General features: G+C 43.3%; 1 protein-coding gene across 2 annotated transcripts in view; it reads left to right on the top strand.

The window, feature by feature from the left end:
• Positions 1 to 13222: 13222 nt before the first annotated feature.
• PPP3CC (protein phosphatase 3 catalytic subunit gamma) overlaps positions 13223 to 18293 on the top strand; it is a 776740-nt gene continuing 771669 nt past the window's right edge. Inside the window, exons 1-2 of one of the 2 annotated variants that reach the window (XM_078666300.1) lie at positions 13223 to 13243; positions 13618 to 13693. In XM_078666300.1, coding sequence (XP_078522426.1) covers positions 13666 to 13693 — 28 coding nt within the window. In that variant the 5' untranslated portion in view covers positions 13223 to 13243; positions 13618 to 13665. Of the gene's footprint in view, positions 13244 to 13617; positions 13720 to 18293 lie in introns of those variants that run through there. The other variant, XM_078666301.1, reaches the window with a different exon arrangement.

Below are 18293 nucleotides of genomic sequence, written 5' to 3'. Positions count from 1 at the left end.
GGAGGGAAGGCTAGTGCGGCGGGGCCTGCCAAGGCTGCTCTGACTGCTCCTGAGTGGAGCCGCGAGTCATCCCTTCCAAAAAATACTCACTGGGTCACGTACACTCCCTCCTGAATGGCGGTGGTGAGGACACCGCGGATCGCCTGTAGCTTTGAGACGGGGTGTGGCCTAATTCGGGGCCTGGCAGGTCATCTTCTCTGGGGAGCCCCTGGGTGGGCGTTACAGAGGCTCCTAGAGGTCTTTCTGAACTGGTGATTGCTGGGGGGCCGGGGCTTTTGGTTCCCTGGGCCTGCTGCTCCTGGAGCCGGAGGGAGCGACTATTAACTGAGAACTGGTGGACCCCCCTGCTGCAGCTGTCCCCCAGTGCAGATTGCATCTTAGCAGTGTATCACATATTGACCCCACTTGGCGTGCACCTCTGTTGGGAGCTGTGTGCCTCTCGGGTCGTGGTACTGGACTCCTCTAAGCAGACCCCTCAGAATATTGCGGCATACATTTGCACATTTTGCGGCACAAACATGAACATTTTGCAGCACAAACGTTTTAATTTATCTGCATTATTGCGGCACTTGATTTGACTTGTAATCAATCCTTTTCAACCTTAAATCAATGGAAACTGGTTTAGCAGAGTATTACACTTTGACATAGGCATGCTTAAAATGTCTGAGGGTGTTTGTTTGCTATATTCTCCTTTGTGGTTACATTCTGGATCATAGGTTAAGCCAAGCACACTAGCACAGGGTTGCTAGTCATTCTTGTTTTTGTGGCACTGTGCTGACTTGGGGCTAGATGTTCCAAGACCCAAAGCCATCTGCTGTAGAACACCACGTTTCGATATTCCCACTGTGTCCAAACTCAGGGTTTTCCAGCAGCTGCCCTGCGATTACCCTTTCACCTCATCTTCACCCAGCCTCTTACTGTCATGATATTTGAAGAGCCCTAGTTGGACATTGGAATCCCACTATGAAATCTTTCACTAGAGGTTCTGTTTGTCAATTACGTATCACAATTAATGAGGATTAAAGAATGTTGCTTTGTATGATGGCGTCTGAGGTAGTTTTGAAATCCATTGAAGTGTCATTCACTAGATTGTTCCGTAACCAATCATGAATCACCAACAACGAGGACATCGGCGTGTGGCTTTGTCTGATCAGGTCTGGTTCGACAAGGGAGACACATAATGGCGTCATCCATATCTTGGTCTGTTGATCATTCATGTACCATCAGTGCTGCTTTGTTTGATCGGGTCTGGTTTGAAAATGGAGACTCATTGTGATGTCATCCACTACTAGACCTGTTAACCATCCATGGACCACCAACAATGGGGGTGTCAGAATTTCACTTTGATTAATGCCTGGCTGTCTTCACTTACAATAAAGACACATTCATTAATATTGACCACATGTGCAGCTCATTTCACAGATTGATCTGTCTTGTCTTTCGGTATCTTACCACTCACACACCTCAGCAGGACATCGCGGGATCGACTGCCAAATTTTGCAGAAAAAACTATGTACATTTAATTTACTGTATATGTAGCAGCACAGATATGTATATATTTCACCACATGTATGATAATGATAAACATGCAAAGCAGTTTAAATGAAAACATTGTGCATAGGGGGAGGGGACTGTTGTAATGTGCATTACATGTTTTATTAGGCTTGTACTATGACATACTGGTGTTCTATTCTTTCTACATTCTTACTCTTCATGATTCCATATGTCAGATGAGTTTTGGAGCCTGTGGGAGTTGGAAGAGTTTGAAGGCGTATGTTGGTGATGTTAATCTAATAAATCTACAATATGAACAATACTGGAGTAAAGATCTCTTTTTAACACTGGCGACGATTGGAAGCTTGGAAGGGACAAGCCACATCACCACTCAACCCTGAACCCACCTTTAACTTTGGATTTTCGTTTTCTTGTGACTTTGGATTTTATTGGTAAATACTGTCTTCATTTTTAAAGACTACAGGTTGCTGGATTTTTCTTCAAAAGCGTTTTTGGATTTTGGACACTGTTTTGACTGGATTTGGATTTGGATTTGAACAAAAAAAAAATTGGACTCCGTTTGTACACTTCGCTTTGGACTATGGATCATTTCTGACTACATCGCTGAAGTTTCTTTCATCTTTGAGGTAACCGGAACATTGTGGATTTATTTAGAAATTCAAGTTTCTCGAGGTAAAGTAGACTTGAAGGTCATATGTTTACCTTCGATTTGTAACGGCTACTCTTACCGTTCTTAAGCGCGCCTTGGCCACTGCCTCGCTCTGCCTCTCTCGCGCAGCTCCATTGCTGTTACTGAACGCGCCGACATCGCGCTGTTCTCACTTGCGCTCTCCCTTGTTTACCTTCGACTTCCTGATCCTTGGCTGGCTATGCGTTTGACGTCAGCACGTCATACGTCACACGCACGCATGCCGCCATTTTAGCATTTCTGGTTACCTGGTTACCGTGGACTGTGTATTGAGTATTTTACCAAAGGATTACCTCTCACACGCAAGACATTGAAGGTTCGTTTTTTCGACGTTGGATTACTCGTTTTGACTAACTTAAGATTTCCTACAACAAAGAAGCATCGATGTATTAATGCTGGATATATATATTTTTTTATTTTTACAAAAGAACACCGATGTATTGACTGTGACTGTTTCTTTCTTTAAATTATTGGGACTGTGTATCATTTCTACTATTTTTTTTTCTTCAGTGATACACACACTTTTTGGTTTATTTTATTGACAATTGTTTTTTTTCCTTCCATAATATTACAGTTTATGCTCAGGTTATAGCATTTTTGTTAATAATGAGTTCTACTTCTATGACTCAACCTCCAGCTTTTCTTTGTGAGAAGGGTGAACCCCTTCTTCCATGGAAAAGATGGAAACATTTATTTGATTCTTATTTAGTGGCTATAGGGGGGGAGAAATTTTCGGCTTTAAGCAAACAAGCTATTTTGCTTCATAATTTAGGTGTTGAAGGTCGTAATATTTATGATAGCATTGATGAAATACCTTTGGGTAATGGTTCTGGTGATACACCTTCTGATGTCTTTCAAATGTCTTTAAAAATGCTAGAAGATTACTTTGGACCCAGAGTCAATGTCGTTCTCGAACGACATAAATTCTTTATGAGAGTGCAAGAACCTAAAGAGAAGGTCGGCAATTATGTAGCTTCATTGAAAACTCTTGCACGTACTTGTGAATTTGGGGACCTTACAGATTCTTTAATACGTGATCAGTTGGTCAGATGCACTAATAGTTCAAGAGTATAGGAGAAGCTTCTGTCAAAAAATCCTTCTCTTAGAGAGGCTTTAGCTATTGTTGAGGGTATTGAGAACACTTCTGGTTGGGCTAAAGAAATGAAAGAGCATAAGGTTTCCTCAGATTGTTCTTCCAGTTCCAGCAGCATCCATGAAGTTACTCAATCCATTTCTTCTAGTCTTCAAGGGGGTATTCAACCTATTGCTTCAGAAGATAGTATTTGTAAGGTTATTCAAAACCCAAAGGGTAAAATTCCTTTTGATCGCAATAAGATCAAATGTTATCGATGTGGTAGTTCAAATCATTCTTCTTCTTTTCCAAATTGCTATGCCAAGTCTGCTACCTGTCTTAAATGTGGTATAAAGGGACACTATGCCAGAGTTTGCAAATCCACTGGTAAAATACACTCCATTGAAAATGCTGAATCTACACAAGATAGTCCCAGATTAGTAATTTCTAGTGTCACTAGTGATGGTATTATTGATGCTGATCCCATTACTATGCCTGAATGCAATGTGATAATTGGGGGCGAAGATTTTGTAGTTCTAGCTGACTCGGGTTCGCCTTTCACTTTAATTGGTAATGAAAATTGGAACAAGACCTTTCCTAAAGTAGAGTTGATCAAACCTGATATTAACCCTGTCAGCTATAATGGTTCCCGTATTGATGTATCAGGTTATACAGTCATGAGAATTCACTTCAAAGGCCGTGAGACTGTTGGTAAAATTTATGTTGCTTACAGGGGTGATAACCTTTAAGGGTGGAGACATCAGAGGGATTTGGGAATTATTTTCAATCCTAATGCTCTCAAACCCTCTGATCAGGTTATGCTAATTGATCAAATCTCCTCATCAAATAAGTTTTTTGATGATGTTCCTGTTTTTTCTGACAAATTGGGTTTATTGAAAGGTTTTGAGCATCGTATTATTTTTTTTAAAAATGCCCTTCCCTGTGTATATAAAGTCAGAAAAGTTCCTAACATGATGTTAACTCCACTTAAACAAGAACTTTCCAGACTTATTGAGTTGAATGTCATTGAAGAAATTGAGTCGTCAGAGTGGTTGGCCCCAGTGGTTTTGGCACCTAAGGATGGGGGAAAGAGTATTCGCATGTGTGTGGACCTTAGGGGGTTAAACAAATGCATATGGGTGGATCGCCAACCACTCCCAAATATTCCTGAATCCATCAATATGTTGTCTGGGGCCAAAATATTTTCAGTACTTGATTTGTCCTCAACTTACCACCAGGTGCAGCTTCATCATGATTCGAAACATCTTACTTCCTTTGTTACACCTCTTGGAGCGTTTCGTTTTGTGAGAATGCCATTCGGGTTGGCATCCGCAGCGGCATGTTTTCAAAGGATTATGAAACTGGTGGTGGGTGATGTGTCTAATGTCATCTTTTTTCAAGATGATATTCTTGTTTTTGGCAGAGACGATATTGAGCATGACGGTGTATTGAGATCAGTTTTGACTAGATTGGCTGATAAAGGTTTGACTGTAAACAAGGCTAAATGTAAAATTGGTGTGACCTCGGTAACTTACCTTGGCCATGTGATTTCTGGGGAAGGAATACAGCCTAAGTTGGAGTTGGCTAAGAGTATTGTTGAAGCTCCCACTCCATGTGACAAGGATCAAGTTAGATCTTTCCTTGGTCTGGCTGAATTTTACGCGAAATTTATTAAACATTTTGCATCTGTTGTTGAGCCTATTAGGAACCTTCTAAAAAAAGGAGCTCATTTTGAGTGGAATGCTGGTTGCAATGATGCGTTTTTGGTTTTTAAGAGGACGATCAGTCAGTTGCCTAGTTTAGGTCATTTTGATACTAAAAAAAAGACTTTATTAACTACTGATGCTAGTCTGTCTGGTTTGGGAGCAGTTCTCTCTCGGTTGGACAATGGTGAGGAAAGAGTTGTAGCATTTGCCTCTAGAGCTTTGAAGAAAGCTGAAGGACAGTATTCTTGTATTGATAGGGAGGCTCTTGCCATTGTTTGGGCATTCAAGCACTTCAAGTTTTATTTATGGGGTATTCCTTTTGTGGTGAAATCTGATCATAAACCGTTGGTACAGGTGTTTTCGTGTATGGAGAGTGAAAGCTTAACACCGAGACTTAAACGTTGGAGTGAGGGTTTGGGGGAATTTAATTTCATTGTGCAATATTTTCCTGGGTCTTTAAATAAGGCTGCAGATTGTCTTTCGCGGTTGCCTCTACAAGATCAGACTGAACATCTGGAGTTGGGTTGCATCAATGTGTCTTGGGTGAGTGAAGGTGCTATTTCTTTGGAGGATTGGGTTTGTGCTCAATCTGGTGATCAGATTTTTCCTTTGGTGAAAGATTTGGTGATTAATGGTTGGCCTAATGATAGTAGAGGTATTAGTAAGGATCTTTTGCCGTTTTGGTCTGTTCGTGATGAACTTACTATTGTTCGTGATGTCGTGATGAGAGGTGAGAGGTTAATTCCTCCTTCTGTAATGAGATCAAAGTTGATCAATCTTGCCCACGATGGACACATGGGTAGAAGTCTTACCAAAGCACGGTTACGAGAGAGATATTGGTGGCCCAATGTGGATGGTGAAGTTGAGCGTGTGGTTAAGGACTGTTATCAGTGTTCAGTTAATGATAAGTCTAAAGTTGTGAGTAAGGCCCCTTTGTCACCAGTGTGTATCCCTGATCAACCTTGGTCCAAATTAGGTTTGGACATTATGGGTCCATTTGATTTGTTGCTACCATCTGAAAGATTTGTAATTCTTCTTGTCGATTATACATCCAAGTGGGTGTCTACCAAGTGTGTGGGCTCAGTTACTTCTAAAGTGGTAATTGATTTTTTGCGGGATGAATTTGTGTCTGAGGGGATTCCTAAGTGCATCATAACAGACAATGGTGTGCAATTTGTCTCCACTGACATGGAGACCTTTTTGAAAGACCATGGTATAGCGCATCTTAAGACTGCACTTTATGCACCTCAAGCCAATGGTCTTGCGGAGCGGTGTTGTCAAAGGGTGTGTTCAGAGAGCTATTGATATGAAAAGTCCTCTTAGAGATGAATTGAGAGATACCTGGTGGGCCCATCAAACCACTGTTAATTATGTTTCAAAATCTTCTCCATTTTCTTTGTTACGTGGAAGGCAAGCTTGTTCTAAATAGAATCCTGCTTGGCTTCCTCCTCAATCTTTTCTCTCTTTGAATAAGGGGAATGTGGAGGATAGAATTCATTGTTATCAACAAAAATATAAAGAACGTTATGATGTGAAGAATTCTACCAAAGTTAAATTGTAGAGTGTGGGAGAATAGGTTCTTGTAAAACAAACATATTTTCCAAGAAAGGTGTCTCTGAATTCATTGGTCCTTTCATGATCACTGATATTTACAAGAATGTTGTTACTATGCAGAATGGCTGTAAATGGAGCATGTCCAGGCTGGTTAAGTTTTCTGATGTGGTTTCCCCATCTTCTTCCAGTCTTGATTGTTCTACATCCACTTCCTCCTCAACTGGTCGTGGTGTTGTTCCTTCAAGGAGGTTTCCACAGAGAACTCATCGTGCTCCTGTACGTTTCAGAGACTATGTTTAATTCTTGTGTCAAGTTACTCACCTTACTGTTTTGTTATACTTTTAAGGTGATGCCTTTCTTTGCTACATAAATTGTTCTTTTCTTTTTATTTCTTTTAGTATAGGGGATGTGTTGTAATGTGCATTACATGTTTTATTAGGCTTGTACTATGACATACTGGTGTTCTATTCTTTCTACATTCTTACTCTTCATGATTCCATATGTCAGATGAGTTTTGGAGCCTGTGGGAGTTGGATGAGTTTGAAGGCGTCTGTTGGTGATGTTAATCTAATAAATCTACAGGGGTGTGGAATTTATTAAAATATCTACTTGTCCATGGGGCAAGTTGCTTCCAAAATCTACTTGTCCTCTAACAAAATCCACTTGTCCCTTTGGTGTCATGTGGTTCGGCGACAAATTATGGCAGCAATCTCATTATATAAGAGCTCTTATATAGCCTCTCTGATTATGCCAGGGCTCATACCATAGTAGTTTTTGAATATTAACAATCCCTTTATGTTGCCACGTTTCTGCAGATCTACATACTGGGACTGAAGGTAGTGGTAAGCAATAGTTCCAGGGTTGGAATGCCCTTTAAGTCTGTGCAAATCTACTAGCTTGCATGTTTCAAGGGTTTTCAACAACTCTTCTCTAATTTCTTCCCAGACTGAGAAATGTTGGAAATTTACTCCTGACAATGGCAGACGTAAACCTTCTTCCAGAGTTGGGAAAAAAGTGGTTGATGGGAAAATGGCCTTGCAAACAGTCTGGTTTTCACATGAGCATATCTATACATGCATATTTGCTCATGATAAACTGCAGTTCACAAATATTTTCCAGGAGTACATTTCTTGCCCTACTTCTATAAATTCTTGTAAATTCACGAAAGCTATATAGCTGAACTTAATGCAAGGAAATATACCAAGGGTGCACTTTTGAGACTTTCTTTAATAATAGGGCCCCTAATTTGGTCGGGCATTAACCACAACCTTTTGTGTTTGTTAAAATTCTCTCTCCCTCTCTCTGTATCGGCTGGCTTCACTGTGAGTGACGGCATCAAGCTCTTTCACAAGGAGTATATTGGCACACAAAGTAGTTTTGTTCAGTGGCAGTAACTAATGTGGCAGTGTGTGCTTTTTTTAGACCAATTTGTTTTTTGTTTTTTTTGCTTTTGCCAATGTTTGTTATAAGGGTGAGGGCCCGGCAGTTCTCACATCAAGAAGGCTTTACAAAAACCATGCCAAAACAAGTCACGCATTGGCAAAAATAAAAAGCTGACCACTAATTTCAGACCTACTGGCTTTGCAAATGCTTGTTTATTTTTGTTACTCATAATCTTATTGAAACTGGTTACACTGATTTTCCAATATGAATATTTTTGCGAAATACTAGCATGCATCAACACATTTGACTAAATGATGCTGCAAACAAACGGTACCTGAAATTTCACAGTAGTTTAGCAAAATGTATTTTTTTCCTACTTTCATTTTTTTAGGAACATTTTATATTGAAAGCAAAGAGTCATTAATCTTGCTCTCAAGCTTCTGCAAATATTTGCATCTAATCAGAGAGCATTCTGGGAGCATTATGCATAGCCTCATATTGCTAAACTTTGAAACCGTGAGTTCACATTTTTATACTGTAACCACTGTCAGTAGTGCAGTCAGAACTTACATTTACTTCGAGCGCTCACCCTAATAATAAAGGCTTTCAATTAATGAACCATAAATACAAGTTTGAACAGCATTAACATGAGCACGCAAATAAGCACTTAACTTCAGGCAGTGCCCTTCCCTGGCCATTAATGTGCTACTGCAACCTGGCAGCCAAAGGGTTTGTGCTGCAGGGGGTTGGGCCTACTTGTCCCAAGGACAAAATACACATTAAAACTTGTTGCCCTTGACCCCAAACAATATGTCCTGGGCGTCGGGCTATAGGAATTCCACATCCCTGTTACAATATGAACAATACTGGAGTAAAGATCTCTTTTTAACAGGGACACTGTAGTTTTAAGTATAAATACAGCTCAAGGGAAACAAGATGTTTCCCTACAGGAAAAACTTGGAACGGAGAGTAACTCCTCGAAGCTGCAGAGGACACAGTGATTTGAGTATCGGATATTCATAGCTGTCAACTGCGTTCACCCAATTGGAAGGAATCAAGAGGGAAAATTGATACGTTTCGCACCTTTTTGGCATTTCATTAATTTTTCAGACTCGTCTTTCATTTTAACTCGCACAGTGAAATAATTCAGTTAGAGCCTCGGGTCGATAGGACTTCCTGTAAAGTGCTGTCAGCATTAAGGCCTACCTATGAAATGGGCCCTGGACTCACACCCACCCCTCCATACTGTTCAGGGCTCGAGCACTTCTACACAGGAGACCAGTACCACAGGGCAATTTTAGCCAGGGTCACTCACATGACCTGGGTAAATAATTAAAACATGACAAAGTGGCCAGATTTGTTTTATTCACGATCAAACACAGTGAAATGCTACTTTCGTTTTCTCGTCTTTCTTTGTACAGCATTGCTTTCACCTTTGTTCTGTGATGCGGGTGCATCTCTGGATGCACAGCCAGAGTCACACGCCTGAGAATGCAAGCTGTCAATGATGGAGCAGATTTCATCTGCAGTCATGCATTGTTTTATTTTTTGTGCTTCAGACAGGCTGCATTTAAATTGCCACGCACATTTTGGTGCAGGTTAAAAACATGGCACATGAAAAACATGAAAAGTGAGGCCTATTCACTTCAGACTGAAAATGCTTTTGCTGAATTAAATTAACATGTGTTTTTTTTGCAATGTAGAGAAAAAGTGGCCTTTTTACCTTTGAAGATTTTTAATAGAATGTGTTTCTCTCTTCCCAGCACATCCATGTAAACTAAATGTATTATTCCTGTCTTAATAGACTTTGACTTGTTGCACATTTTGATAAACATTTTCAGTTAATAACACCTCTTTTTATAATGTGTGTGAATTAATAATGCACTTGGGACACATAATGGACTGATTTACATGAAATTAATATTATCTTTGTGTTTGTTTTATTTTTGGGGCCTACACAAAACATGGCTGCCTGTGAATCCATCAAGACTATGGCTTGAAATTTAATGAGAAGGGAGCATGCGCAGACTGTGGCAGCTTTCCTCATGACAAAAAGTCAAGGACAACCTGAATTCTTGTCATTCTGCCAATGTACCAGTTAGTTAAAAGTGTCCATCTACTGCGCTGAGAAGGAAGGAAAAGATGAATTAGATTGAAACATTTTTCCTAGTAAATGTTGCAATGTTTATAAATGTAGTTATTCATGTATGCTTCTTTTGTTAAGACTAGTGAAGTCAGGTTTTTAGAATGAGTCAGGGAAGTGTGACCTCATGCCTTTATGACTGACCAATCACGTAAGGTTCTCCTGAAAAATGTTACATCTTTGTGTACTCTGCCAATAATTATGGTATAAATACTGTCCTCTCTGGATGGGAGCCGCCACTTCTTCTTTTTTCTCAGCTCAGCTGGCTTCTATGGGTTAGGTACGAGAAACGTCTCGGGAGATTGCTGAAGGGCAGGTTTGCGTCCGAGGAGATTCAGGGGGAGGTTTTTTGCTTCCACGAAATATCTTGGCACTTCATGCCGCATTCCTTTGAGGTCTGGTGAAGGAGGGGCTGCTTTCCTCTTTAGACACAGACAGACAGAGAGTGCAGTGGATCAGGATAGATGCTAAACTTTAAGTTCATGTTTTGACTAATTAATTAGGTCTAAAAGATTTATTTGTCTTATGCATTTATTTCTCTTAATGGGAGATTTTTTGCCAACTATTTAATTATTGATTAGCTTTGCAAGACTATTTTTCTTAGAAACTCTTTAAGAATTGTGACTGAAATTTTGCGCCACATTTTTCATAACTACATGTAATGCTTATATGCAGACTGTAATGTGTTCTGTATTATTGATATTTTTCCTGTTTTCCAAAATTCTGTAACCTAATTGATATTTTACTAATGAATAAAGGGTCAGAGAAAATTTAACTTTTTGACTAGAAAATAAAACCCTTTAAAATAATCAACAACTCTCTTTATTGGCTTACAATAATAATTGCATTTTGACTGTTCATCTTTATTTAAATTTCTCCTGATGGTAATACATGGTGTGAAGGGCCCAACACCTTTTGAGCGGTAAAATAGAGGTAGCATGAGGGTTTTGCATTGAGAAACTACCAGAAGAAATGACCGCTCTCCATCATCAACATGATGTCCAATAGAGCTGTATGGTGTTTTGTGGCCGAAAAGATAAATATTGCGGTCATCGTGCTCCTCAGATGATTTTGCTAGAATTTTGTGGATCGCGAAATGCTAGAGGGTCTGTCTAAGGCATTTTGTCAATCCTCCTGATTGGCAGCGGAGAGAGGGGTACACTGACCTACAGTCTGGGGTAGTCTAGGCCCTGTGTCGGCCTGTTGCTTGGTGGCAGGATTACTGACTGGAGTGACGTGGTCACTCTTGGGAGTCGTGGTGTGACAGAGGGGCCCGAGTCAAGACCATGAGATCTCCTGACCCATGTTGATAGAGGGCAGTGGAGGACCTCCGCCCGGGGATCTCTGATGGGGACAACGATCTGCCACTGATGTGGGACACTATCTGTTCATTTGAGCTGGAGAGACTGTACATGAGTGCCAGCACATAACGCCAAGGCTGGCCTGCATTTATGTGGGCCAGTTCGAGGAAAATGTGATTCATCATGCCTCCAAACCCTTACAAGAGAATATTTCTCTTTGAAAGAGGTTTATTGATGATATCCTTTGCATTTGGACTGGACCAGTTACTAGCATTTTTATCATGGCTGAATGAAGCAGACAGTTGTCTGCGGTTCACTTGGACCGTCTGTAGGGACTCCGCAGTGTATCTAGATGTAGATATAACAGCAGTGGACAAAAGATTGTCCACGACTGTCCATCAAAAGCCCACTGACAGGAATTCTCTGCTGCACTATCGCTCTTTTCATCCTAAAGCATTGCACTGCGTGACAACCTTCCAGTGGGACAGTTCTTGAGGTAGCGCAGGAACTGTTCATCCAAGGAAAAGTTTATGGAACAGTCTGAAGAGTTGGTCACGAAATTGAAAAACAGGGATTAGCCCACTAAGGTGGTCAAGAGAGCATGAAAGCGCGCCTTGAACACACCCCGTGAGGCCCTATTGGAGAGGAACATCAAACAACAGGAACAGTGTTTCCCTGTAGTCACCACTTTTGATCCCCTGTCCACTAAAGTTAGACAGATAATAAGGAAACACTGGTCACTGTTCGATACTGGGGAGAAAAAGATGCCTCCCCCAGATTTGCCTTCAGAAGGGCTCCCAACCTAAAAGATAAGGTTGCTCCATACGCACCCGATTCAGCAGAAAAAGGAGTCAGGTTTGCCAATGGGGCATTATCCATGTGGTTGTTGCTCAGTTTGTGATCTCACTGAAGTTACCAAAAGTATCCATCTTACAAGTGGGAGAGTGTGGTACTTAAATAAATTCATTAATTGCAATTCAACACATGTAATTTACAGGTTCACATGTACATGCGGATTGCATTATATTGGACTCACATCATGCGAAGTGAAGGTGCGCCTACAAGAGCACCTGAGCACTCTTAAAGCAGGGAAATTGACCACTTGCCTTGTTCAGCACTTTCAGGAACAAAAACACAATTTCAGGGATGAAATGGACTGTGCTTGAGAGGGTGGTGGGCGATACCCCTAACATTGATGATATCTTGGCTAGAAAAGAGGCAAGGTGGATTTTTGCTGAGAAGGTTGATAGCACCGGCCTGTATGATTCAATTGAATGGAATAAAGTAGGTAAACAGTAGGGCCCATGTGAGTTCTGTAGATGTCCCCTGGGTCCTAGGGGATGTGCACCATTGGGCTATCCCCAATGTGTTTATATTAATCAGTGTGCAGAACCTTGAGTCCTGATATCAATAAGTGCTTTGCAGGGTTTTTGATACAACCCCATTTAATAAGGTTGTTTGCATGACATAATGGGTTTCCTACCAGCATGTTCTCTGTACAGCCTAGATGGATAAACGAAGACTTAAAAAGATAAATTGTTTTTCCTTATTATATAAAACAAAAAATTAAGAAAATGTTTCTTTTTGTTAAGTTTTTATTTAAATGGCTTCATTAGCGATATAAATTAATAAGTATGCTTTAAGTCTTCTAAAATGATCCGTTTTTTTTAACAAGAAGACTGTATCCCTATATTTACCCTGCTATTTAACACCACTTCAAAATGGCCACTGTGGTACTGGAGAACAGATGGTGATTTGTGGATTGACACCAGGAGTTTCCTTCTGGGTCAACTGTTTCCTCAGCCTTTTTAAAAATTACATTCTGGCGGTCCCCGAACATCACCGGGACGGAGCACTAAGCTGAGGCAGCCCATAGAAGCGGTAAGAGGGATCCAGTGTGTTGGGGCGCCCATGCTTGCAGTGATAGAGCGAGCACGGAGGTGCCACCTCCCCCCCTTTTTTAACTACTTGTTTAAATAGCACTGATAGAAGGGTGACGGTTGAATAGTCCATCTTTACCTGGTTGCAGGCAGCGTAATGGGCTTATGATTAAACGGAGGGGGTTTGTCTATGATATGGCACTTATAGAATATACGTGATAGAATTGTTGTTTAAAATCCCGACAATTAATACGAGGGTAGTGAATGTGAAGCAGGGGACCGAGTATGAGATAGTTTGGGACGTGTGCACATGTGATATGAACAGTGCGACTTTGGTTGTGGCACCTGTTACACTTAACACGCATGTGTTTTCAGGTTGATACTGACGACTGCAGTTTTCATTGGGTCACGCGACCATTTGGCATGGGACCCTCACAGAAGAGCTTTGCAGGTACGAAGGATGACAGCTACCACTCGGTAAATATGTAATCTCAAGGAGTAGGCGTAAATGAATGCTTAAGTGATTTTGAAGTTAGGGTCTTATTTATGATTGGCACACTCTTCTTTTTAATCTCGTCAATAACCACAGGTTCAGTGTGATGTACAAGTAAGGTGAAGACTGGTTTCCCCATCCGCCCTGATGAAGTTGCCGTAAATAGGTTGGCAACGAAATATGTTGGCCTTTCATCTCTGAAAATGGCCAAGCATACTCCATTCTTTTAAATTGAGGACTCTCACAGCACAAAATAAAATTAGGTTTCGCAAGTGAGTCGTACCCAATTTTAATTCTGAGAACTGAATTTCTCTTTTCACACTGGGGACCAGTGGGTACTGAGTGACACAAGCACTTATAGTGCATCTATACATGTCTTCACATATTTTTCTTTCTTTGGATTTCTCCCCTCTGAGAAATTTCAACACACACATTTTTTTTCCCTTTATGGTCACAAAAGTCACCGTTGATGATAACATGGGCAAACTGGTGAGTACCAACCAGTAGTCCACTTGAATGAATGAATGTCAATCATTTTTTTTTTTTTATATTTCTTTTTATTGAAACAAAGAAGAAAATACAAACAAACAGTGCATTGGGAATATTGACATGACATGACATGAATACAACAGTGCTCGGAGCGAAGGAAGACCAGCCAAGAGGATGACACAGAATGTACAAACGTTAAAGATCAGGGGAATCTAGAGCGTCCAAAGCAGGTCGTCTGGCTGGGGGAACACAAAGATCACCCCGGTAAGTGTTCCAAGGCCCCCATACCTTCACCCATTTCTCAGGGCAGCCCCTCGCAACATACACATCTCGCTCTCGAAACATACACCAGTCCAGGTCCCGGGCCCATTTAGAACGCCGGGGCGGAAGAGCAGCCCCCCACAACTGAGCTATATTACGCTTGGCAATCATACAAGCAAGGGTGACCCACTGTTTAAGATATTGATTGAGATCCGTAGGTTCCCAAACATTCAGAAGGCATCTACGCACCTCCAGCCGTACCTCACAACCCAGGACATCTCTCATAGTATCATGTATGTCGCACCAATAGGCCTGCACTCTACACCAGTGCCAAAGTATGTGGAAGAACGTTGCAACCTCCCCACAGCCCCTCTTACACTCGCCAGTCGCACTCCACCCCATCTTCACCAACCCGGGACCTGTAACGTAGGACCTATGGAGGATCTTCAATTGTACCAAGCGCAACCTCATCTGTACGGCCACCACCTTGGGGGAGGAGACCGCATCTACCCAATCTTCATCATCCAATTCTATGCCGTCAGCCACCCAAGCCTCCCGGAGGGGCCCGAGGGGGTCACCCATGTGGTTAATCAACTTGCGGTACATTAAGGAGATCGTTTTTTCTGGTACATGCCCGTCCAAAACTCCTCGGGGAGGGAATCCCCAGGCAAAACATGGGACAGAAGGGCATGCCTGACCTGGAGGTAGCGGAAATGCTCATTAGGATGCAGGTTGTGACTCTGCTGGAGAGCCTCAAAGGTCAACATCGCTTCCCTCCCCCAGACATCTTTTATTCGACTGAGTCCAATCAGTTCCCACTTATCGAAGCCCTTGGAGGTGCACAAATTACCTAACTTGGCAGAGCTAAAAAGGGGGGTTGCGAGCGTCAGCCTACCGTCCCATCCCAAACATTTGTTAGCCACATGCCAAACTTTCACCGCATGCAAGGTGGGGCCCGTGAGAGAAAACCGCCCTGGTCGGTTATACAGGGTTCGAAGGAAGTCGCCCCCTGGAGACTGACTACGATCCATTGCGTACCCGGGGTCCCCCGGCAGTCCATAGATTATCTGGTTGATAGCCGCCAGCTGGGAGGCCCAGTAGTATTTCCGCAAGTCTGGAAGCCCAATACCCCCATCGTACCAGGCCAGTGTAAGCTTATAGTATGCGATACGGGATCTGCCACCCCAGAGGAGGAGTCTCTGGAGCGTCTCGATCTCCTTGAAATATTTAACCGGCACTGGGTCCATAGCATTCTGGAGAGCGTATAAGAAGCGTGGCAGAGCCAACATTTTAAAAAGGACCGCTCGACCCAGAAGCGACAGGGGCAATGCCCTCCAACGTTCAACATCAGCGCGCAATCTAAGCAATGGAGGCAGCAAGTTCTCAGTGTACCTAATCCTAGAGCCCCGGACAACACCAACAGCACGGATTTAGACCAGTTGATCGAAAAACCAGAGAATTCACCAAACACTCTGAGTATGTCCAAAAAGACATCCAGAGAAGACCTGGGCGTGGAGAGATAAAGCAGGATGTCATCAGCATAAAGAGAAATGTTATCCTCCCAATCAGGGGACCATCTCAAGCCCCGTATCATTCTTTCCCATCGTATCCAAGCCGCCAGGGGCTCCAAGGCCAGAGCGAACAGAAGGGGAGACAACGGACAACCCTGTCTCGTACCCCTCTCCAAAGCAAAATCAGCAGACTGGCAATTGTTCACAACCACTCGGGCCAAGGGGGCCGTATAAAGTAAACGCACCCACCCGATGAATTCAGGGCCGAAGCCCAGTTTCTCCAGGACCGCAAAGAGATAGGACCATTCAATCCGATCAAAGGCCATAGTTGCGTCAAGCAACACCAGTACAGCAGGTTGCGACAATGTATGGGCCTTACCCAAAACACCGTGTAGACGTCGAAGATTAAGTGCGGTGTTACGGCGCGGCATAAAGCCAGACTGATCGGGGTGCACCAAAGTGGAGATTACCTTTACCAGTCTGGTCGCCAACAACTTAGCCAGTATTTTCGGCTCTGCGTTGAGCAAGGAAATGGGTCTATAGGAGGAGGGGGAGGTGCGGGGCTTACCAGATTTATGTATTACAACCACATTGGCAACACGCTGATCATAGGGAAGTGAGCCAACCTGTTTACTGTGAACAAACGTACTCCGCAAGTGCGGTGCCACTTTGTGGGCATTCAGTTTATAAAGCTCAACGGGAATGCCGTTGGGGCCGGTCGCCTTCCCGGACTTAATACTTCTAATGGCCTTTCCAATTTCGTCATCAGTGACAGCAGAATCCATATACTTCTGATCACTCTCAGACAACCGAGGCATGATAATATCTTTGATCATTTCGGCATGTTCAGAGCTGTCGTGAATGTCAGAAGAACCATATACAGCACCAAAATACGCACCAAAGGAATCCGCAATCAACTGAGGGTCTGTCAGGATGACGGAATCAGTACCGGCCAGCTCAGGGACCAGCCGAGACGCACAATCCCCACGCTCCAACCATGCAATAAGTTTGCCAGCCTTATCTCCATGTTCATAGATCCTACTTTGAACGTCATTATGTTGCGTCACTGCCGACTCCCTAGCCAACCCATGGTATTCATCCCGCTTGAGACGCAGCCGATGCAGATTCTCATCAGTGGCATCCCCAGCGGCTCTTCGTTCCAAACCAACAAGATCAGCCTCAACCGAGGTGATCTCAGCCAACCGCCTCTTCTTCTTGCCCGCAATAAGAGACAATGCTTCACCACGCAAGACCGTCTTATACGCCTCCCACAAAGTTTGAGCCGAGTCCACCGATCCCTGATTAAGCTGGAAATAGCGCTCCGAAGCCCCACGCAACTCCTTTTTAATGGCCCGGTCCCTGAGATGCCAAGCATTAATAGGTGCAACTCTACCAACCAAAGGCTGCCCCAACTCCACATGGATCCAAACCGGTGAATGATCGGAAACACCTCTGCCCAAGTGACGAGCCTCTCTCAGAGTAGCAACCATAGCAGCGGGGAGTAGGATATAGTCGAGGCGAGACATGGACCCGTGCGCCGCCGACAAATGAGTATAACTCTTAAGTGTGGGGTTCAAGAGGCGCCAGGCATCAACCAAACCCAAGGAACCCATAAAGTCAGAGAGCCACTGGCGGCCGGGGGGAAGCACTCTCGGCGGAACACGGTCCACGCTCCCATCCGATACAGTATTAAAATCACCCCCCAGACACAGGTGACCGAGAGGAAACAGGAGGAAAACTTTAGCAAGGTCCTTAAAGGTTTCAGATTGGAGGGCAGGGGGAACGTAGACAGAAACAAAGGTGACAGTTTTGCCCCCGATAGCGCCCGAAACCCCAACATATCTGCCCCGTTGGTCAGACCAGACAGTCCGGACCTCAAACGGAAGGGCCCGCCTCACCAAAATCCCAACACCCCGAGACCCTGACGTGAACCCAGAATGCGCAATCAACTTGTAGCCCCCTCTGTGCAGGGTCATGCAGCGATTACCCACGAGATGGGTCTCCTGCAAGAGGACCACATCTGGTGAGTGACGCCTAATAAGCTGATTAACCATACCCCTCTTGATTTTTTCTCCCAGCCCATTAACATTCCAACTCATCACTCGAATCCCCGATCCCAGTCCGCGGCTAGCCATTCACTCCCCCCCTTCGCGCACACTCAAAACGATTGTCACCCAATGCAAAGAGAAACGAAACTAAAAACAGGAAACAAGAAACAGAAACAGTTCCCCACCCCCAAACCCCAGGAACGCCCCCCACCCTGCACCCCTGCATCAGGACTACGCCCCAACCCCAAC

Source organism: Lissotriton helveticus, chromosome 11, assembly GCF_964261635.1.
Source record: "Lissotriton helveticus chromosome 11, aLisHel1.1, whole genome shotgun sequence".
NCBI lineage: Eukaryota > Metazoa > Chordata > Amphibia > Caudata > Salamandridae > Lissotriton > Lissotriton helveticus.
The sequence above is the reverse complement of the archived record's forward strand: the minus strand, read 5'-3'. Positions and strand labels throughout refer to the sequence as shown.